At 43.0% G+C, this 22,464-nt stretch overlaps 1 protein-coding gene across 11 annotated transcripts in view; it reads left to right on the top strand.

The window, feature by feature from the left end:
• Positions 1-22,464, top strand: part of PLCH2 (phospholipase C eta 2) — a 75,068-nt gene that overhangs the window by 6,802 nt on the left and 45,802 nt on the right. For 9 of the 11 annotated variants that reach the window (XR_004420033.1, XR_004420032.1, XM_033079512.1 and 6 more), the window contains exon 2: positions 1,389-1,873. Coding sequence is in view for 9 of the 11 variants with exons in the window: in XM_033079512.1 (XP_032935403.1) it covers positions 1,762-1,873 (112 nt within the window). In the remaining 2 variants the exon portion in view is untranslated. Of the gene's footprint in view, positions 1-1,320; positions 1,874-9,446; positions 9,671-22,464 lie in introns of those variants that run through there. The other 2 variants (XM_033079509.2, XM_033079511.1) reach the window with 2 other exon arrangements.

Here is a 22,464-nt window from a genome sequence, read left to right as displayed (position 1 = left end):
TATTAAATGAATACATGGAAATGTATTAATTGATTTTGCTCAGTCTGAAGCAGGATGTTTGCTCTGTATTTTTTTACTGATTATGTATTTGTCAGGAAAGGGATACAATTACAGGGACAGTGACAGCATGTACAAAAATGAGTATTTGGGGGTCACAGGATCTATCTTTGATAATCTATTACTTCCCCTCCTCTCAATCCAGTCAGCTTTTGAAATCTGCCCTAAGTTTATAATTTGGGTTTTGATTACTCTGGCTGTGCTCTGTAACAGATATTCTTTGCCAAATGAATGTCACTCTCTGAGATGCCCACAACTATTGCAGAGCCACAGGATGCCCTGTGAGATATTTCCCATTTAAATGTGGAAACAAATGACTGTAATCATACTGATTTTTTACAGGATAAATATTGCCAAGCCCTGCTGTCCTTAGATGAAGTTGCCATGCATTTGGCACAATTAAGGGTGTTACTTCACCGACTGATGCTCCCTCTGAACAGAGGCGTTTTTAACAGAGAATGGAGAAGGTGGGGCTTGGTGAAAAGATAATGGCAGGGAGGAAGTGACTTCCCAAAGAGCTGAATGAGGGACCAAAGACAAGGAGAGAGGTTCAGCTCCAAACAGGCAGATGCTCTAGCAGGGCATTCTCTTACTCATTTTCTTCTACAAATGTCTCAAACCCCCTCCTCTATTTCTAATCACTTTAATTAATAGTGAGCTTCATTGCCCTCTCTCTTTAAAATAATGTCAAACTGGATCTGTGCTTTCACAACAAAACAAGTTAGGGCAATGTTTCGAGCTCAACTTGTAATTACAAACTGAAGGAGACTCCCAGAGATTCAAACAGTTACCAGCACTAAGCAGGATCCCAGGTTTCTGTCTGTGATTGCTGCTCTGGAGGGAGCCTTCTTTGACCTTCTTTGAGGAGGTATTCACTGAAAGTTTTGGAAAGGTGAGTCCTCTGTCTCAGTGGGCAGAAGATGGGTAGAAATGAGAAAGGGAATGCCAGACAGTGACAGAGACAGGATGGAGACAGCTGACAACAGGAAGAGAGCAAAGAGCTTTAAGGGTTGGAGATGAAGTGAATGAAGGAGCATTGGGAGTACCCATGCAGCCAGTGCAGAATGGCTGAGTTAAGTGTGTAAACACATTATATCTCTGTGTGTTTGTGTGTATAAAATAATTACCCTAGCATGAGTACTTTGGCTCCTGGAGAAGTTGCTGCTGGCAAAAGTGGAGCTTCTGTGTCTGTGAAAATCCTGGGGTGAGGGAAGGAGTGTGGTGCCTTCTGTCTGCTGAGGTCAGCCCATGTACATCACCTAAAAATGTTCCTGCAGTAAACATCTCACAGTTAAAGTAACTCCCACTGTTTTAAAAAATGTCTTCTCCAGGGTTGCCACATGCAAGAAACACTGGGAAGATCCACGGAATGTTTGTGACTCCTGTGCTCCTGGGAAGGGCTCTCACATCCATCCTGTCAGGACTGAGCTCCGTGGGTCTTCTCCACACTGATTCTGCAAATTCTGTTGTTCAATGAGTGGAATATGTGCCAAAAGAACTAAACCAGGACAGTCTCCTGAATGTGGAATTCCAGAGAGGCACTCATTGGCACTTCCAAAGCAAGCAAAGCAGCAACATCCTGAAATTGTTGCTTTTTCTCGGATATTTTCACTGCTTGACTGAAACTTTCTGCAGATATCTGCACTGAAGTGCTTTGTTTGACTTGGAGCAAGCACTGTTGCTAGGCTGCTCTGAAAGCTTGAGATGGCTCTGACTTCTCCAAAATCTGTAGCAGGGGATTTGACACCAAGAGAAGAATCCATTCTCCACGAGGGAAACTGCTGCCATTTCCTCTCTGCAAACATCCTCACAGTAGGTGAGTGGAAGGGGCCATCCTTTCATCTCAAGTTTGGTATTGAAAATGCACTCTTTTCCTCTTCTCCAAATTTATTTTCATTGCAGTGATATTTCATATGGGACTGCTAGTTTTCCTTAATTTTGGGGAACTGTGCTTGTATATTCCTCAGTCCTTTTTTTCTGTGTAGTTGTTATTGTGATTGAGTTTGGATAAAATGTACTAAAAATATCCCCAAAACAATTATTTCCCTGTACACTGAGGATAACTTTAAATTGATCTTTCTTCTGTCCTTGTACAGCCTGTGAGGTTTCAGTCAAGGAAGGGAACTTCATGTGTAGAATTTGTAAAACTTGTAAAAAATGTAAATGAATATCCTGGGATGAGACTGACAAGAGATTGCAACTTTTTTCCTTGATTCTTTCCAGTGCTTCTGGAAAATCTTTCTTGAAGTGATGAGGCTGGGATTTATAGTGCCTCAGGTTGTGGCTCTGTGCCATGGAGTTGTCTGAACTGAGCTGGGAGATGCAGAGCTCAAAGAACAACTCTTGTTGGCTGTTGCTCTTTTCTCAGTGTTGAGAGCTCGCGCAGGGAAGATGAGCTCTTCTCTTAGGAAGCTCTGGAGATTACAGATGTGATTGTGCACATCAAGTGTAGACTGGAGATTGGGTAGGAGGGAGGGAATTGTGTAACTGATGTCTGTGGCAGATGAATTTGTGCTATGGGAGACATCTGAGGGAGGAGGGGCTGGGTTTTTTGCATTTAAAATAAATAAAAAAAGAGAAAAGATTGTTTAACTTATTATTTAAATCAAAACTTCATTTATTCAACACAGGGCTCATTTGCTTGAAATGCATTTAATTTACTGCCTACAATCATGAAGCAACAGCACTAAAAGTTTTGGCTGGTTTTTCACAGGACCTAATTTTGTAATTTTGGTTAAATACCCAGCAATTGTGAGATCAATTTTGCCTCTGTTGGCTTACAGTTTGTACTGATAAATATATTTTTTATTACCTGAATATATTTATATTGTAGGTGTATTAAAAATAGCCTGTCGATTAAATAATCAATCCATGATTGATTTTCATTGTCCTAGTTCTTATCTTTCTCACACATTTACTGATGTTGCTATTCCAAGTAGAGCCATCAAGCTGTTACAATTGTCTAAGTGTGCTTCTTTCCTTATATTGAACTGCAAGGAGTTTGGAAAAGCAAAGTGCAGAAGTTTAGGTGAAATGGGTGAATTACATGATTTGTGTGTTCTGGCCCTACAGAGTGAGGTGATCTATTCCAGTTATTGCCATATCACACAAACTGACTGTCAGGAACTGGTTTTTTTTGTAGGGTGATGGCTCCTGGTGTGCATCACATATTCCTGCACATGAAGCTCTGTCAGTGTGCAAACCTGGGACAAAGTGCAAAGAAAAGGCAGAAATAGCTGGAGGGAGAGAAAGTCAGCATTGTGCCTGGGCAGCACTTCCAGCATTCCAATGCAAGTGGGTCTGGACCTGAACAAAAGCTGCTCTGGGCTCAGGAATCCCTTTGCAGGCTGGTTCAGAACACCCACTTGAGCCTGGCCTTGACTCCCTCATTAACTCTTTGCATGGCCCTGCTGAAATGCAGCTCTCTCTGGTTTTGCTCTGCCCTGTGACAGGCTGAGGCACCTGCACAGACGTGCCAGAGACACTGCTGAGCTGGAGCAATCTGTGCCTTCAGAAATAACATTTCAGCCTTGTCAGGCCCAGGCTGCCAAGTGCAACACTTCTCTTTTGTATTTGGGTGAGTTTATCTGCCAGGAAACTTAGGAAAGGAGGGAGCTGGAGAGTTAAACCACTGGTTGCAATTAACTTAATTATTAATTGCCCCTCAACTGAGCATTTAGCCCACAGTACCACAGTTACCTGCAATCTCCTTCTGTGCTTGCTCACCTTCAGTGGTTTGGAACTCTTGTGCAGCTTTCTGATGTTTCATCAACTGAGACACTTTTCAAAACCTGTTGCTTTTTTGCTGTAAAATCTCCACTTTTCTGTGTAGGCTGTACATGGATGAGGAAGCAGATTGCTATGTAAAAAGGAAATCTGAGAGGAATGCAATTAACTTTTACGTAATTTGGTTATATATAATGTCATTAGTCCTTATTACAGCAGCATTGGGAGAGTCCAAAATCAAGAAGGGATATGGCAAATTCAGTAATCCTCTATTTTTCAAATATGCTCTGGCATGTCTAGACTCACTTTTCCCTTGTAATCTGATGAAAGAGTGTTGTGCACAGACATGCAAAATCCTGTTTGCTGAGATATGTGGTACATCAGATTAGCCTGGAGAAGCACTTAAGCTGGCCTTCAGCTGGGACTCCAACATCTGCCTGCCTGTGAGCAGCTTCTGTCTGACAGGGCTGGGACATCTCCAAAGGTGCTTCCACCCCAAACCACTCTGTGCCACAAGCTGAGCTGAAGAACAGACACACAGGTGGTATTTTGTGAATTGGCACCAGCTGTCTGACAGGAACTTCAATTAATGTCAGATTTCTGTGAAACTGCCCATCAGCTAAAAATAAAATGTGGCCTGATGCTGCAGTTCTGCTTGTTCTGCATGTACAGGGAGTGAAGGAGAATGGGACCTGGTTAGGTTTGGGTTTTGTTGGTGCAGTTTGAATCCATTCTGAACACACAGTTATCCCTTTTGTGACTGATCCCAAACATTTCATTCTCTTCAATTTGGTATGACTCAGACAGTGCTGCTACAAAATTGTGACACCAAATCCTGAAGGTTTTGCACAGTCTCAACTGACAGTTATGTTTTCAACACCTTTTTTCCTTCCTGAATGGAGGACAAGGCTGTAGTGTAATGAGCACTGAGAGCTGCTGTTGTCCTCCCTTTTGCTGCAGAGGCAGAAATGCACAAGTGAGGTTTGCAGAAGCACAAATGTTTCCTTTGTTGGCAGCATCAGCTTATACACATTCATGTTAATGATTCCACAGACTGTTATAATGAAGATATGAATCTAAGGACACAACACTGGACTGCTCAGCAGATCTAGATTCTAATTCTGATTCTGCTGCTGCCTTCTTGTTTGGCTCTTTTTGTAACTTCGTTCCATCCTTATGTTATCTCTTATTCTGATTGTAAATGGGAACTGCTGTTCCTGTACAACAGACACTTCTCACTCTCTTCAGGTCTTTTTATGTGTTCTGAAATACAAATAATAATAATGCCCAACTCAGCAATTCAGAACTGAAATAACTCTGGTAAGATCTAGGGAGTGACAATAGTGGGTGCTGATAGCTGCTTGGGAATTGTTCTGCAACACGTAATCTGCAGAGCACAGAGGAGTCTGAACCCTGCAGGTTTTTAATCTTGGGTGGTGGTGGCCTGGAGTAGATCTGAGCACTGATGGAACAGAGGAACTGAATCAGTTTTCAGTTGTGAAAAAGGCTGGGTTCAGATGTCCAGGCTCATGTAGAATTCTTCAATACTGTTCAAGTCTTAGAAGGAAAATTGCTTGAAAGTGTTCAGCCTTGAGCATTTTTATACCACATGAAGAATGGAAATTATAAGAAATTGTCCCTTTCTGTGAAGCAGAGTCATTGTGAAGGACGAGGAAGTGTCGAGGTCACTGCAGGCAGAGGGAACCTTGGCTGGGGCTCAGCACCCAGGGGCAGCTCCCAGCTCTGTCCCTTCATTCACACCCCATAAATAACACCTCCTGCTCCTGATGGAGGGCAGGGATTTGGAATTGTGTATGCCACAGGGTATTTAGAGGATGCCAGCAAAGGGCTGAGCAGGAGGCTCAGGCTTAGGAGTTCAGAATGAGCCACTGGAGCCCAGGACCTTGAACTTCATTATGACTGTGCTTAAGGATCTTATCTTTCAGCTGATGTGACTCAGATCCCTTTTTCCTATCTTTGAGGAATGTGTGTTTGTTTCCTCAATAATTTTAGCTTGAATCAAGTGAACTTTTCAAGCCTTGCTATTCAGCCCAAACAGATTCAACAGATAATGGAAATGTCTAAGGTTTCTAGAATAATTTCTTTCTTAGTTTTTTTGGGGGGATTTTTGTTTGCTGTTTTTTTTTGGTAAAGTGCATTGCAATGTAGTTTTTGGAGGCTCTGTGCCAAGATGCCTAAAGGTGTTTAGTCTCCTAACTCCTATTCAGGTTCAGACATTCCTGCTGCAATCTCTTGGAAGGAACCTAAATACCAATGAATTGACACCTGCTGTGGAGCAGGGAGGTATCTGCTTTGTCTCCAGCTCACACAGCCTCTGCCTGGTAGTGATTTTGTTTTAGCATCAGGAAATACTAATAACCACCTGTCTTTGTTCCTGTGGAGCTTGTTAAGATAAATGTTTGGAAGGTTGTAAATGTGACACAAAAGGAGACCACAAAGGTGATTCTGACAGAGCTCTGCTTTGTGCTCCTTCCCATGGTCCATAGGAATATTGCAGTTTGGCCTCACCTTTCTTTACTCTGGCTAGTGAATCATGAGGCTGTAATAAAAGGTGAGTGTTACCTGGATACTCATTTTATGTGCCAGCTCTGCTTTTCCTGTAAAAGTTAACTGAGTTAAACGAGATAAAAGGCGCTGACCGAACTCCGTTGCAGAATCAGTATTTTTTTCTGGATCAGAAACTGAATCACCTGCATGTTACCATCTGTTTCTTCTTCTTTCTTCTCCTCTTCCCCCTCAAGTGTTCCTATCTCATGTACCTGCTGCTGCTGCTGTAAAGATTTTGGCGGTGTGGAGTGGGGAATGGACAAATGCAGCAGAATAAAGAGCAGCGTGTGCTGCATCCCAGCTCAGGACATCGCTCCTGCAATGGGCTGTATCGCTGTTGCCATCTGCTGGGTGAACGTGTGTTCGTGGGCACAACTCCATCCTGCCAGAACCCAGGGCTGGGAGTTTCAGCTGTCTCAGAAACACTCCAGCACCGCTGTTCCTGGAGTTTTTGCACCTGGCATCCCTTGAGGTTATAAACTACTGCTTGTAACCACTGCTCCTTGCAAGGCAGATAAAGTTCTGATAGGTTGTGATCCCAACAACAGTGAAATAGGTAAAAATCATGCTCAGTCAGATGGTTAGAATAAGTAAGTATGTTTAGGATATAAACCAACTTCTGGATTGACTGAACCATGCTGGAGCAATTAAAAATAAAGTCTTTATAATGCTGCGAGAGGAAAAATATGTTCCTTTCATTCATTCATGTGAGTGCTCAGCCTGTGTGCTGTCAGAGATGGGAGGGGAGGAAATGCAATATTCCTCAACAAAGTGCAACGATATTGGCATTATCTGTGGGAAGCTCTGGAGATGCTGCCATTAGCTGTGAATAAGCCTGTCACTCAAAGCCACTCAGGAGGATGCTGCTCTGGGAGGCTCTGTAAACAAGAGCTGAGTCTCTCCCTCTTACACTTCTCACAACCAAATTATTGGTATCTGCTGATAGTTCTGGTAAACTTAATCCCCAGAAGCCACCAAATGCAGGCACAGCCAAGTGGCTACTAACTTGTGTGCTTTACAGCATGACTGGCTTTGGTTTGCATTTGGAGTTTGGCAAATCATTATTTTAAAATCCTAGCACACTCCCTGGCTGTGATACTGTGAACCTCCCTGCTTTTGGTATTACTCACCTCCCCAAACATTTCAATGCCCTTCATCTCCAAGCAGTGTTCTGTTTATCTTCACATCAGAATCTTATCTGTCAGTTTGATCCGAGGTCAAATGCTTCATCAGAGAGAGGAATGCTTTGTTTCTTGAGAGAACAAATGACTCCAGTTGTCTTCTGAAGCAAACCATGTGGTTTTCTACAGTTATCAAACTATGAGGAACCACTTGATGTGTGGTTGCTGCCATCTCCCAGGCAAATCCAGGATCCTTCAGCTGCATTGCTGGCTCTGTAGAGAAGAAAGGAAATATTGTTGATTCATGATCTCAGAACTACAAACCATGGGTTAAACCTGTGTGGCCACTGTGAAGACAAGCTGTTCTATTATGGCCCTTTTATGCTGAAAATGCTCTGCACAAAAGAAGAGTGAGTGAGATTATTTTTGACAATATCAGAACCACTGATATTTCCCTGAAGTAATCATCTTTTTCCCTGCTGAAATGCTGATGTTTCAGGCAATTGGCTCAGGGAAGAAGACAAAAGGTTTTAAACCTGTTTAGAGACTATTCTAATCCCCTTAACTGGTGTCTCTTACTGAACTGAAAGGGGGGATACAGATTCCCAGTAGGCCAGCAGGATTTGTGATTGGATCTGGGGAGGAAAAAGCTTGAGGGTTGTGTCACAATGAATGAACAGTGTGTTGACACATGAGGTACCATCAGTGAAAGTCAGAGGAAAGTCATTCCAACAAAGTGTGCTCCAGTTCCAGGCAAGTCTGGAATAGTGACAGATGCAGGAGCTGGGTTGCTGTCAAGATAATGCTCAAAAATCAAGAAATGAAGCTTAATGAAAGTTCAAAATGCTCATTTGCTAGAATTAAATATGAAAATAGAAATATGTTTGAGCATTAGCATTCAGATCCATGATTACAGAACAGGTTTTGTCCTCATTTACCAGCAGAAGAAGGAATAGATGGACTACAAAGTGCTGTTTGAAGTAGGGGGAAAAAAGGTTTGTACTTAATCCTGCATGCTGTTCTCTGGAGGAAAATGGTTAGTGAGGAAAATCTGGTTAATTTGATTCGTTTTTCTCATAGACCTCTAAGTAAAAATTTGCATCAGAGAGGTTTTACTGTGGGCAGGGATTAAAAAGTTAAAACTCTCTCAAGAGATGCAAATATCTACAGGGTTTTATATATACATACATACATTTATACATATATTCATATCTTTTTATGTATATCATAGTTCTCCCAGGAAAACACTAACTTGGGAAACTCTTGCAGACCTGGTGGAGTGTGGAACTGGCTATGGGGTGGTGTTACTAAACTGTGTTTCTTTTTTAGAACAGGTGGTTGAGAAAGTGAAGCAAGATCATTTGTCTTACCTGACTGAGAATTCACTGCAGAGGAATCAACAGGATTCTGTTCTGTTACCTTGAAAGTGTTTGGGATCACAGGTGCATCCACATTTCATTCTTCTAGCAGCAGTGAATTTGGTTTTGTTGCAAATAATTCTGTTCAGTTTTGGATGTTGAGGGTTAGAGGTCTTAAAAGCTCTACCTCAAGAAGCAGCAAGCATTAGTTGGTGGAGAATAAATCCCTGTTAGAGACCTCTGTAAGTTTTAGAAGCTGTAGGGACTGGAACAAAGAAAACTTAAAATGTTCAGAGATTTTGTGTCCCTTAGTCCCTCTGGCATAATTGAACAGGGGCAGGAAATCATGGCTGTGGTGGTGTCTGATTGTGGTTCAGAAGAAGAAAAAGAAGAGAAAAGCAGAGGAAATCTTAAAAGAAGGAATGTGAGCATTAAACAGCTGTCAGAGAGAATCCCCTGTTGCCTCAGAGGAACAGAAATTTCAGTGTCAGCTGACAGGAGACACAGCAGCAAGGAGCTGTCAGTCAGCAAAGAGTTAATTGTTCCAGCAAAAAGTAGTTTAGATAAAATCCTACCTCTGCTCTCCCCCGCTTCCTCGGTGTTGTGTAGAGGAAAGGAGCTTGTGCATCACAAACCAGGCAGTGATTCCTCAGTGCCTGAGCTAATAAACGGGATGAAATTCAAACTGCCTTCTCACACGGACACAGAGAGACACTTGCAGAAGAGGGAGCAAGACGGAGGGAAAATGCAGAGTATTTTTACTTCCTAACATTGGCACTTGAGGAAAACACTCTTATCTCCACAAGATGATGGATTTAGGAAGCCCATCGCAGAAACACAGTAGGTGGATTTATTTTTACTGCATCCACTCGAATTTTTGCTAGAAGATAAATTGTTCTTGTGCTTGCGGGCTCAGTTGTTGTTCTGTAGTACTTTCATAACATCACATTACTCTTCCTTTTCCTCACTTGCTCAGAGATATTCAGCCATTTGACCCTGTTTGTTAGAATATAATATTTTTTAGATCTTATCAGCTCACTATAATTTCAAAAGATCTTTTATCTTTAAGAAGGCATGTTTAATTAATTATGGCCATAGTATCTAAGTAATCTGCTAAGTAATTGGAAATCCATTCACTTACAGCAAGTGAAACATGTATTGCTTCGGAGAAATGATAAGGCTAAGGACAGAGCAATTCCCAATTCTCTGAATGAATTGTTTACTCCAGAGCAGTTTCAGTAGCTGTAGGCATTGCATTGGAGTGTGCCTTGCAAAGTTTACTGATGGAGGAAGGGAAGGTTGGCTTTTAAACAACAGAAACTCCATCACCATGCTCTGTGCTGAACTCTGCCCATCATTTGTTAATGCCTTTACTCACTGCTGTGTGTATGGAATGATTTCTGCTGCTGCTGCTGTTCCTGCGTTCTATCAGTGATTGTACAGGAGTTCTGCTGGTGTAGATTTTGCTGACCAGGTCTGATTGTGCATTCATCTCCTCTTTACCTGTGGTGTACAGTTCATTAAAGCCCTTCCTGTGGGCAGCTCTCAGATGGTTCTGCAGTGTTGTGTGCTCCTGGGGCTCTGTACACGCGTTTATCAGCTGCATGTCTCATGGCAAAGTGTGTTTGTGCAGAGTGGGCTGTTCCTTGGGTCTGTGGCTGCTGCAGGACCACGCTCCTGCATCTCTACTGATGCTGGTAACACTTCAGGTACCCTGGGTGATGAGCCATTTGGAGGAGATAATTAATCATGTAAATGACTGACAAAGTAAATTACAGCCAGCACTGAATGCATCTCTCTGTTAGAAACACCTGCAGGCATTCAGGTGCTGCACATCCAGGTCCTCGGTTCTAGTGTGCATTTTCCTTCTCTCTGTGGGCTTTATATAACCTTCCCCACTCATCTCACATGCATTTGCACAGTCCTACTGAGATGATTAATCCTCAGCTGGAAGAGCTTTTTTAATAGTACAAGTACCAGATATTAGATTCAAGCTTCTTACGGACAGCGTAGGGATAAAGTCTGGATTCTCTGCACAGCGAGTCGTGGTGATGTCCTGTAAACGTGGCTGCGATATCACAGAGACTTTGTCAACAACTATCACCAGAAAGTCTCTGAGTTCTTCACTGATTCAGAGCCTGATTTGCTCTCCTCCCTGAGTCCAGGTGATGGACAGGCAATGAGTGCTCTGAGCAGTTTGCTGTTTGCTTCTCAAAGTTGTGAACTGACTGCAAGTACCATGTAAGATGCAGATTTCCTACCTTGGTCACAATAAAGTTTAAAGCAATAATAACAGCTAGAATTGTGAGTGAGTTGTGAACACTCCATGCTTCCTTTTTGTTGTGAAAGGTGCAGCAGAAACAGGTAATTTAGGGACAAGAGACAATGCAGTGACAGATTGTGCCATTCATTTTTGTAGCAGAGAAATTGCTGTTCTCTCAGTCTCCAGCACCTGAACAGACGATGTTATCTCGAAGGATGAGATGCACTTACTTGTGAGAGGAGAGAAGCCTCAATCAAGAAGACACTACCTGGACTGGCACACATGTAGCTCATGCCGTGCACTGAATTCTTGTGCCCTTGGGATATTTGCAGGTCTGTTTGCATTTCTGTGATGCTCCAACACCCGCCGGCTGCGCTGCTCTCGGTTCGCAGAGCTCTGGGTGCGGCGGAGCGCTCCGTGCGCATCCCGGCGGAGCGGGGCAGAGCCGGTCCTGGAAGGGAATGATCCCTCCCGAGCAGCTTCTGAGCCCTCACCGAGCTCTCTTGGCCCCTCCCGAGCCCCTTCTCAGCCCACACCGAGCGCTCTGGGCAGCTGGGGCTCCTCAGCACACGGTGATGTTTCCAACCTGAGATCCAGCAGCGCTCGGTGCCGGTTGCAGTTCTGGAGCGAGTGATGTACGAGTTTATTATAAACTTAGAGACTTCTTCAGCAGCTCTTCTTCGCTTTTTTTCTTACTTGCAGGCTTTGTCTTTTCAAATGGCATCAGTTGCCCTGACTGAGAATTGTTAGTGAGAATTAAAAACGTATTCTGGTGAGAATTATCAATTCGCTTGTGACCTTCAGTCCCAGTTCAGACTGACACAAGATAGCGAAGACCTTTGATACCCGTGTGCTTCTGGCAAGTTTTTCATTTGGTATTTCGTTCTCTCCCTGTGTTTCTGGGCCAGCTTTCATGCCATGCCCCTGCTGTTCAGCCATTCATGTTCATAAGAGGCTAGTTCTAACCCTCTTAAAAAATAAAACCCAGCTGAGGTCAAGCCTGGCAGTACAGCTTTGATGCTTGCTGCTGTAGCAGAGAATTCAAAGTTTAGTCCCCCACAGTTCTCTCCCCTCAGAGCAGTCTCTTCATTTATTCATACATTATTAACTGGTGATTTGAGTAACAGATGCCATGGGGGGGTATCCATAATTTATTACAAGGATGAACGAACTGTGGCCTGTGGACAGTGAGGACAGACTGAATTCCCTCTGCTGATGGGGGCAGGGGTTTTCCTTAAAGAGAGACAGGAGGGTTCCATGCACTGGGAACTTTGGGCACCTGGGGTAAAATCAGCTTTGAGTGAAAATTCTGATCCTGGAAATTTCCAAGGGCTGTGCCTGGGAGGGCAGAGCAAACACAAAGTGGGCACAGGGCATCACTCAGAACAGAGAAGCTGCTGCTTGCAGGTTGATTTTTTGCTGCTCAGACTGTCTAATCAGATAAACTGACTTCTGTGCCTTCATTTAATCAGTGGCAAATAGCTAAAAGGGGTGACTGTAATTGTAATTTAGCAGTGACAGGCAGAGATATGTGCAGAGAATTGACTTGCAGCGAGCTCCTGGATGTGTCAATGCCTAGACTTGTGTCTCTTGAACCCTCTTATTTGGTCTGCTGCATTTTGGGCCAGGTTGATGTGATTTTTCTGTCTTCAGTCAGGAATTACTTAACAATCTCATCTTTTAACTGCAAAACTCAGGTGGAAAAAATTTATACTACATATCTTAACTAGAGGTGGCTTGAGCAACTTGAATGAAATCACTTACTTTGGCTCTGTGGAGCTTCACCAAAAGGGAAATAACTTGTAAAACAGAATTGTTTTAGAATTTGTTTCTCATGTCAGATTAAAAAGAAGAAAGTATTTCACTGAAGGTCAAATAAACCTATTTTTTCAGTTTTAGAGCAAAATGTGCAGATTTTTGCATTGTTTTAAATCATGTAATCTATTTCATTTAAATTTAAATTTAAATTTATATATATCTAATCTATACTACATATTACCAGGTACATCTAACCTGCAATACATATAAATAAATATACTATATACTATCTCATGTGCTTTTTAAGCCAGTAACTATTTTGATGAACCAAACATGTTGATTCAAAATACATGACTTATTTTGGGAACTTTCCTTTGTAGAAATCCTGAAAGAAAATCTTCCCATTTCTTTCCACAATTCTCTCCTGCAACACTGCTTTCTGATGCTTCCAATACCTGAAAGAAATCTAAGCAAATATAGTTGTCATAAGACATGAACTGTGACTTGTAATAGGAGTAGAATAAATATAATTGCTAAAAGAAGAAAAGGGACTTTTGGAACAAACCCTTCCAGTCCCATATGTTTAAATTCCGCCTGTGCCAGTCTGCATTTGTGTCATGGCTGAGTCTTTGGTTCCTCCATGAGGTGATCCAAAGGAAGACTTTGGTTCTTGGAAGGAAATTTGAGTTTTATCCTTGAGTCTCTTCCATTTCTAACTTAAACCCCATCTGTGAAAGCCCAATATCCTGGGTTAGGATTTTTCAGTGCAGGTCTGTTATAATATTCTGATATTTTTGTGCAGAACAAATGGCGGTGGTGGCATTGAAGGAACTGAGGCACAGCCAGTTTTATGAATGGTTTTATGAATGAACAGCAAAGATCAAAATGTCACTTTTGATGGTGTTCTCATGGCAGTGTGTGTGTTAAAACCAACACAGGTGTGGAACTGGAACGATCCTGGCTCTATCCACACACAATATGTGGCACAGCAGCTCCCTGCAGCAGACTCTGCGAGGAATATTTACAGTAATTTCACGATTATAAGCCGCACCATTTTGATTAAAATTTTTGTCCAAACCCGAAATGCGGCTTATAATCAGGTGTGGCTTATATATGGACAAAGAATGAAAAGTTGCTGTTTTAGTTTGGAGGACAGGTGTGCTGAGAAAGGCAGGAGCCTCTCTTTGAAATGCAGAATGTAAACCCCCTCCCTCCAAATTATTATAATTTTGAAATCAAGGGGTTGTCAGGCAAAGATATGGGAATTAGGAATAACAGTTCTTTACTAGGGAAATTAAAATAGAAATACAGCACTACAAAGAACAAACCCCAAACCCTGACACAGTCAGAGTACAACCTGACACCCGTCAGGCAGGGTGTTGGCAGCAGTCCCATCCCATGGTGGCTGCATCCTCCTGCAGTGACAGATGTGGCTCAGCTGGAGCAGTGCTCCTGTACAAGGTGCAGTTTCCCTCCGGAGCTCCAGTGGTGATGTGGAGCAATCCCGTTTCCCTCTGGAGTCCAGTGGAGAAAGGGGCTCCCTTAGTGTCCCCAAACCTCTGTTTTTATCTTGGTAAGAAATGTTGGGCCCTTCCCCCTGGCTGGAGCAACTCCCAACGGGATGCAGTAATTTTATCAGTGCCACAGTGGGACTCAATGGCCATGAGCAGAAAATGACTGGCTGGAGGAAGGATGGGTTGTGAAAAGACAAAGAACAATGCCCTGCCTGGTTTATAAAACATGGCCATGAACAGGAGATATCTCCTTTGGAAATAAAGAACACTGCCCCAGCTGGTTTCAATGGATGCCCATTAGCAGAATATCTCCCACAGAGATCAGGATCACTGCCCCACCCTGCACAGATGGTGACAGAACAGACACCTTTGATCACACTCTGTATTGTAATGTGTGGTTTATAATAAAGTGTGGTTTATAATGGTGAAATTACTGTACATCCCAGACTGGAGAAGGACACAACCCATTCCCTGAGCAGGGCATTACCTGGCACCTGAGCACCAAAAGGGGAAAAATCGGGGAGCAGGAATTGCAGCCCCCCCAGAGGCTGTGAGAGAGCCCAGCAGGAGCGACCTGGACCAGGGAACGAGGCTGTGACTGCACAGAGCTGCCTGGGGATGACAGGGCACGTGAATGCAATTACTTTTCACAAAAAAATGGACTAGGTATTTTGTAATAGTCTCTGACTGACAGCTGGGAGAAGGAGGATGAAAGGCAAGGTACGTGAACTAGCTTGCAGGTATGAAACAGAGCTCAGGATTTTAGCTGGGTAACGCAGTTTAAATTCCACATCTCTCTGCATCTTGCAGAGAAACCTAATTTTTTTAAATCTCCACAGGCTTCTCGGAGACAGAAGATGCTAATTTTAGAAATGTGGCAGCTCGTCTTCTTCCCCACCCCCTTCCATTTGCTGCCAGAATGCTTAACAATCCAGTAAACAAGCTGTAGGAAAAAGGGGAATAACCTCAAGAGCCGAGGTTGATGCTGGTCTCTTGTCCATGGCATTTTTGGGGAAGGATTTGCCCCCTTCCCGTGGGTCTTGAGTTTGAAACCGATTTAAAAATAGAAGAGTAACAGTTGAACTGACGGTGGAAAGAAGTATTTAAAGGTGCAGTAATCGTGGCTGGCAGCCCCTTGCTGACCTGATTAATTCTGCACCAGTACTCAGGATAGTCTAAATTAAAGCATTGCATAAGGACAGTGCTGGGAAGCAAAGGAACGAGCCTGAAAATTTCATGTAGAACTTGGATATCTCATTTTTGTTTCCTCTACACACCGAAAACCTGACACAGAAATCTCACGTATCTGCTATGGGAGTTTGCTCTAATTACCAAATACAAAATACTACAAAAAGGTCTGATTTGAGATACCTTTTTACTGTGCAAAAGGTGAGCCAGCTCCTCTTAATGAGTACCCAGAGTCCTAATTAGTGCAGAAAGTGAACAGTAATTTCCACACTCTATGCTGATCTTCTTGTATTAATGCATCTTCATCCTCTGCTTCAATCTTGTGTGGGCAAGCAAAGTTTGGACAATGTTTATCCAAACACAAATATATTACAGCTGCAACCATCTAATTATCAATCCTTAGAGTGCAAATTGTTTTGTCCTCATTTTGGCAACAGGTGGAGTGATCTGAGCGTGTTAGGCAGCATTTTCATGATGAAACTTTTTAATTTATTAACTTCTGATGCAAAGTACCCCAAATTCCTTTGCCTTAAAAAGACCCAGCACTTCTCCACTATTATTATGCAAGTCTTTTATTGCACCTGCTCCTGTGGGCACTTGAAGCTGTGTGTGCATAAATATATAGGAAAATATTTAAAATGCGGCATTAATTGCTGCTGTGTGTGCGTAAATATATAGGAAAATATTTAAAATTAGGCATTAATTGCTGCTCCAGAGCATCTGTATAACTAAAAGTTTTGTGTTAGACCTACATAAGACACATGTGTGTGTCCAGTCTAGAAAATCTGCTATTTTTAAAGTAGGAAATGTGAGGCAGTGAAGTGTTCATTACATTCGAAACGCGTGGATAATAAATCTGCTTAAATTTAACATGCATCATAATTTCAAACACCCTCGAGTGTCTGGAAAGTTTAACAAAGCATGAATGCCTCATCTACTTTGTGCCTGCACAGAGCAATGCATTTATCTTTTCCAATTTATTTGGGACAATGGAGCAGAGTGCAGCACAGCTGTTTTCTATGGTTGCAAGCATATGTGTCTTCTATTACTAATTAGTAATCGATTCCACCCCACCGTGCATTTTTCATGGCTCAACTGCCTGAGAACTGTGTCTGTGCTCAGAAATCCATGTCACAGTTGTGACTGAATGAATTGCAAGTTTTGATTTTGGGAGAGAATTAGCTCAGGAGATTTTGTCATATGTGTCAGAGTGCTGTCTGCTGAAAAATGAAATGATTAATTTATTTCTTTGCTCCGTTCCTGTCTTGGGTATCTCATATCTTGTCCTCAGCCTACACCAAAGGTGTGATTTACCCTGAAGCAGGTTATTATCTGTTCATAGGGACAATCCATGTAGTTTAGGCAGCCATGATTCTCTTCTGGTTTGTGCTTGTTTTGTGCCTTTTCCACAGCTCTCCCACAGTGCTGACACTGGATTCTCAGAGGCAGCAGAGCTTTGCAGACAATGGGCTGCAGGGTGGAAATGTGTCAAAAGCAGTAACAGGACCAGGAGCAGGGAGCTGTGAGCAGGGTCCCTGCACTACTAACAGCAGAAACATGGAATAAAGCAACTGTGCTGGGCTGCACTCAAGCAAGAATATTAATGCATTTCTATTTTTAAGGGGAGGAAAAAAGATTGCGTGGAGAAACAAAGGGATCTGAGGTAATTTAACATTAATCTTTGTGAACTGTGTCTCTGTTGCTTGGATGCATCTGGGGTAACCAGACTCACTGGAGTAAGTGAGGTTTAGCACCTCACTGGAGGAGCTGACAAAACTAACTGGAAAAGACAAGGAGGAATTACAGTGCCAGGGAAGGGAAATGATCTCCAGGATCACACTTCAAACACAACTCCTTCCTAGGACACCTGGAGGATCTGTGTCCAGTTCCCAAGGGCAGGTGGGTCTGTGCCTGGCAGCTCTGGCTGCACAGAATTCCTACATTTGGGAAACAGCTCTGGCTGTACAGAATTCCTACATTTGGGAAACAGCTCTGGCTGTACAGAATTCCTACATTTGGGAAACAGTTCTGGTTGTACAGAATTCCTGCATTTAGGAAACAGCTCTGGTTGTACAGAATTCCTACATTTGGGAAACAGCTCTGGCTGTACAGAAATTCCTGCATTTGGGAAACAGCTCTGGCTGTACAGAATTCCTACATTTGGGAAACAGCTCTGGCTGCACAGAAATTCCTGCATTTGGGAAACAGCTCTGGCTGTACAGAATTCCTGCATTTGGGAAACAGCTCTGGCTGTACAGAATTCCTACATTTGGGAAAGAGCTCTGGCTGCAGGTGAAGCACTGCCAGAGCCATGCACCCACTCTGCAAGGCAGCTTTCACTGGTGCTGCTTGTAGTTTGTCAGATATTTATATTGATACCACAACGAGAGCAATTGTGCAGCAAGATAGAGCACAGAGTTTGACTTTTCAGTTATAAAGTTTGGAGCGACTAAGAGGAGCAGCAAGCCAAGGGATTTTTATGTTTTCCTTTTTAGTGATCTGAAGAGAAGTAGTAGGAATTCCAGCAGCAAACACATCTGTCTGCAGCTGTCACTGCAGCACCTCCAGATTTTATCACCTGCACACAGCACAGACTACTCACTGAAGTGTTTTTGTTTAAACAAAGTGCAGCCAATTATCTTCCCCTCATCTTCAGGTTGTTAGTCAGAAGTTTGAAACATGCTGAAACCTTGTTTATAAAACTGCAGGAAACAGAAGTGCTGCAGAGAGGCTCATGGTGTGTGTGGGGTTGGGGTTGTGGTGCTGTGGACTGTTCTTGTCATTGAAGTGGTTGAGAACTCAGGACTAGTTCAGTCTGGTTGGGAGCTGAGCTTTACTTCTAAAGGCTTTCTAAGACTCCAAGATCTATTGGAAACTGTTCTTTACTTTCTTTTATTACTGCCTTTCCCCCTTCTCTGCTAGACATGAGCATCTTCCCATCTTATGTAACACAGTTTCTTGGAAGAAAGTGTGTTCCCTGAAAACCTCAAACAGCCAAGATGATTTATAGGTCTATAAGAAAATGGGCCACCAAAACACTTCAGTTCTTCTAATCTCCAAATCAGAAAAGATCTAAGACTAAAATAATAAAGATTGTAAATATTGTTTATTCCGAAGCTGTGTGGTGAAAAAGTCAGGTTAAACCAGCTTGGTTCAAACAACTTTCTCAGTGTTCTCTTTCCTTCTGGTGTTCAGTAGAGATTTTGGAGAAGGGGGATGAAAGGGAGAGCCAAAGGAATGGTTGATATCTCGGAGAGCCAAAGGAATGGTTGATATCTCTGTGTTATAAACAGAGCCCCAGGGAGGTGAGCTGGTCAGGGGCACAGGGTTTCAGGAGCAGGTACAATTTAGCTGTAAGTTTTGGTTGCTGTCCTGCAGTTGGACACAGGTGACAGGATGTGAGCCTGAAGGACATTACCTTAGTTCCTCTGCCAGAGGAGAAGCAGAAGGCAATGGACAGCACACAGTACCACACTGTCTGATTTTATTATAGAAAGAGTCACAAAATTTTTTTATGCAAAGCATCTCCTTGGTATTTACAGCACATTCAATGCAGTCCTTTTGCCCTCTATTTGAGTTGACAATGGAGAAGTTATTACTTGCAAGCTGTGAGAGTTTTGATAGCAGCCTTCCAGTCAATTGTTGTTTAAGTTGAACAGACTGTTGGTTGTTGTTTTTGCTGTTTCTATCCCACAAAGATAATTTTATTTGGAGAAATCTATCTTGTACACACTATGCAGGGCCTCTTCACCTTTTCTCTGCAGCAAGTACACAGGAAGATATCCAGGGGACTCAGGGAACATTTCAAATTGCAAAGACAAAACTATTGCTGCACTAGATTGTGCAATCCCATGGCATCCTCTGGTACAGAGCTGGAAACCAATCATCCTGCTGGATGCTGAATTTATTGTTGACTCAGGATTGAATGTATGGAAAGATCTTCCAGTTTTTTAATCTGATTGTGTTTGTCTTGGTTTCTGTCCGTAAACATTTTGCAATAAAACCTTAATTTGAAACTTCCCAACTCTTCTTATGTTAAAAGAATGGTGATTTTGTTCTATGTCTTGCCACCTGCTGTTCTCTTCTGTGGTAAAGTACATTGGTAACTATGGGAACAAAAACTTAAGAACAGACACCCACATGTGTTGAAGTTGATTTATAGAAGGTCTTGAAGTGATGCCATGGATTGTGAGAGATGGAACTCTCTGGATGGAGTTTGATGGCTTTCAACGAGGGCTCAGTGCTCGACTTTCAGAAGTTATTTAGAATGTCCCTGGCGTTGTGGATGTTCCATTCTCCATTTAACTGTGGTGTAACGTGGTGGTGCTGCAATTCCCAGTGGCTCATTCTGTCCCCAGCAGTGCTAACACTCCTCCCCTGTGCTGGGCAACAAGATCTCTGTTATTTCTGTCAGGAAATAGATCTTAGAATGTGATAAAATGTGGCAGCTGGAGCCTTGGGATGAAGGATGTATGTGTAGGTGAATGTGTAGTCAAATGATAATGTAGCCTTACAGTGTGTGCCACTGTGACCTGACAGAGCTGTGCTATCAGCTGAAGCTTGGGTGGTTTGTGCTGCTCCTCTGGAAGTGCCCTGCTCCTTTCCCTGGCAGCCAGGATGGTGCTGGGGCTGTGCCAGAGGTCTGGGACAGCTCAGGATGCTGTGTGGGCAGTGCAGCCACACAGCAAGGGCAGATCTTTGCCAGGTCATGGCTCAGCTCTTCTAACCAGGCTCAGCTGCTCAGTAGCATCACTCTGGGCTTCTTCTGCATATCTTGGAAACTCCTGGCCTTTTAGCCCCTTCTTAGGACTTAAATCTTTGTGATGTGACAGCACCACACTACAAGTCACTCTTCTGCTCTGGTTGGTAGGGCTGGGAATGGAGGCTGAAGGAATTAGGGCATGCTATGCTTGGTGTAATACAGAACTGACAATGGCACTGGTTTGCTCCATGCCAGCTCTGTGCTCTCCAAACTGAAGTGCTGGTGACCTCTCCCAGTCACAAATGAACTTCTGCTGTGAATCAGAGTCTACAAAAGCCAGATAAAAGTTTGTCACTGATTTTAAGAATCAGCAGATTGTCTTTGCACAAAGAAATTTCCTGGTTTAGACCAGACGTTACTTGGAATAAGAAAATCTTTTAATGTAAAATGCTTTGGTCTCAATGATAGCACAGTCTGTGTTCTCTTTATTTCAAAAAATTTGCATGTGTTGTGAAGGCATTCAAATGTTTCTCTGACGTTTGTTCTGTGACCCTGTTCTAACTGCACAGCAAGAAACTCCCAGAGAAACAAAACATTTCATTTTATGGAATTGATATCATACAGTAATTGGGTACTGGTTCTGCATCTCTAATGGTCTCAGATGGGAGTAGATTTTTCTCCTAAAGAAAGCACAACCTGGTGAAGCAATAAGCTTTGCTCAATTTGATGGGCTAATTAGTGAATTAGTTGATCATCCTTATCTGTTATCTTTACATTTGCTCTGTCTCTTGGTCAGGTTTGAGGAATGGGTGGTTTTGAATGGAAGGTTTGTGTCTAGGCACAGAATTGAGCCTGCCCTGCAGTGTGAAGATTTCCTGCCCTGGGATTCCCCAGAGGAATTGTTTGACAGGAATTTTCTGAGCCTCAGCACTTGCCCATCTTCTCCCTTCTGATACGAGACAGAGATTTGTTGATAACCTGCACTTGCCAACAGGAAATAGGAGCAGAAATGAGAGTTACTTTCAGGATAGAACTGGCACATTCTCTGCAGTGCTTGCCCTGGTAAGCCTGTGTTAAAGCACAGTGGCTGCAAGAGGAATTACCCAAATGTAATGTGGTGGAAATACATGAGGCCCAGAGGCTCCTGCAGTAAGTGCTCCTCAAGTGCTCCTGGATGGGTTGCTCAGGAGATGAGAGCTCAGGGGACACAGCTAGTGCTGAAAACCACTAAGCAAATAGGATAATGTTTTATTGAAAGTCAACTTGAGCCAAACCCCAGAGTCATTCCTTAGATGGCAGGACCATGGGATTCATGCCCTAAATGAGAACTGCAGAGGGTTGTGTCAGACCTTGCAAAGATCTTCATCTTTCTGCAGTAGTGACTGGTACCTAAAAATGCAAAGATGGTGCAGGATGGAAACTACAGGGAACTATGAATGAGAATCAGCATTGCCAGTGTGGAGAACTGAGTGGGGAGGGAGAAAGTGACTCTGAGCATTACACAGCACCTCTGTGCTGGAGTGGGTCAGGATGGGAGGTACAAGACAAGAGGGCAGCATCAAACAGCACAACAGATTGGGTTCAGTTCCTGAGTCAGGTGGGGAGAGGATGCAGAGCAGCACTGATGAACCTGTGTGAGGTCACTGCCTGCAGACACCCTGTGATCCTGCTCACCCTGCCCCAGCACCAGTTTCCTTCCCTAGAGGGGAGAATAACCTTTTCCCAATCCTTTATCATTCCTGTTTAATTAGATTTCAAGTCCTCAAAGGAACAAATTGTTTTATTCCGTGTATTTCAGTGGCATGTAGGAGGGGCAGGAACTATTCCTGGTTGGAATTTTTAGGCAGCACCCTCATACAAAGATGCTGAAATTCTTCTCTAGGATTTAGACAGAACTCAAAGGTCTGAGTCTGTCTTCTCCTGTGTTGTGCTTTGGGACACAAACTACAATAATGTGCATTGTTTCCTAGCCATATCCATTAACTTTGCATTAATATTTCCTTGCAAGTTAAAAAGTGGAAAATACATCATGTTTGCCAAGAAAAGGAATTAGAGAGAAATCCAAAGAGAACAGCTTGCCTATTTTTATCAGTAGCTGTAGACTTGCTTTCTAAACTGAAGCAAGTCTGGGAGGATCCCATAACAATGTGTAGGATGCTGAATGGACACAGGGGAGGCATTAACACAAAAAAGAGGTTGGGTTTTTTTT

The sequence above is a fragment of the Catharus ustulatus genome, chromosome 24 (genome assembly GCF_009819885.2).
Source record: "Catharus ustulatus isolate bCatUst1 chromosome 24, bCatUst1.pri.v2, whole genome shotgun sequence".
NCBI classification, from domain to species: domain Eukaryota; kingdom Metazoa; phylum Chordata; class Aves; order Passeriformes; family Turdidae; genus Catharus; species Catharus ustulatus.
This window is presented reverse-complemented; position numbering and strand designations above follow the sequence as displayed.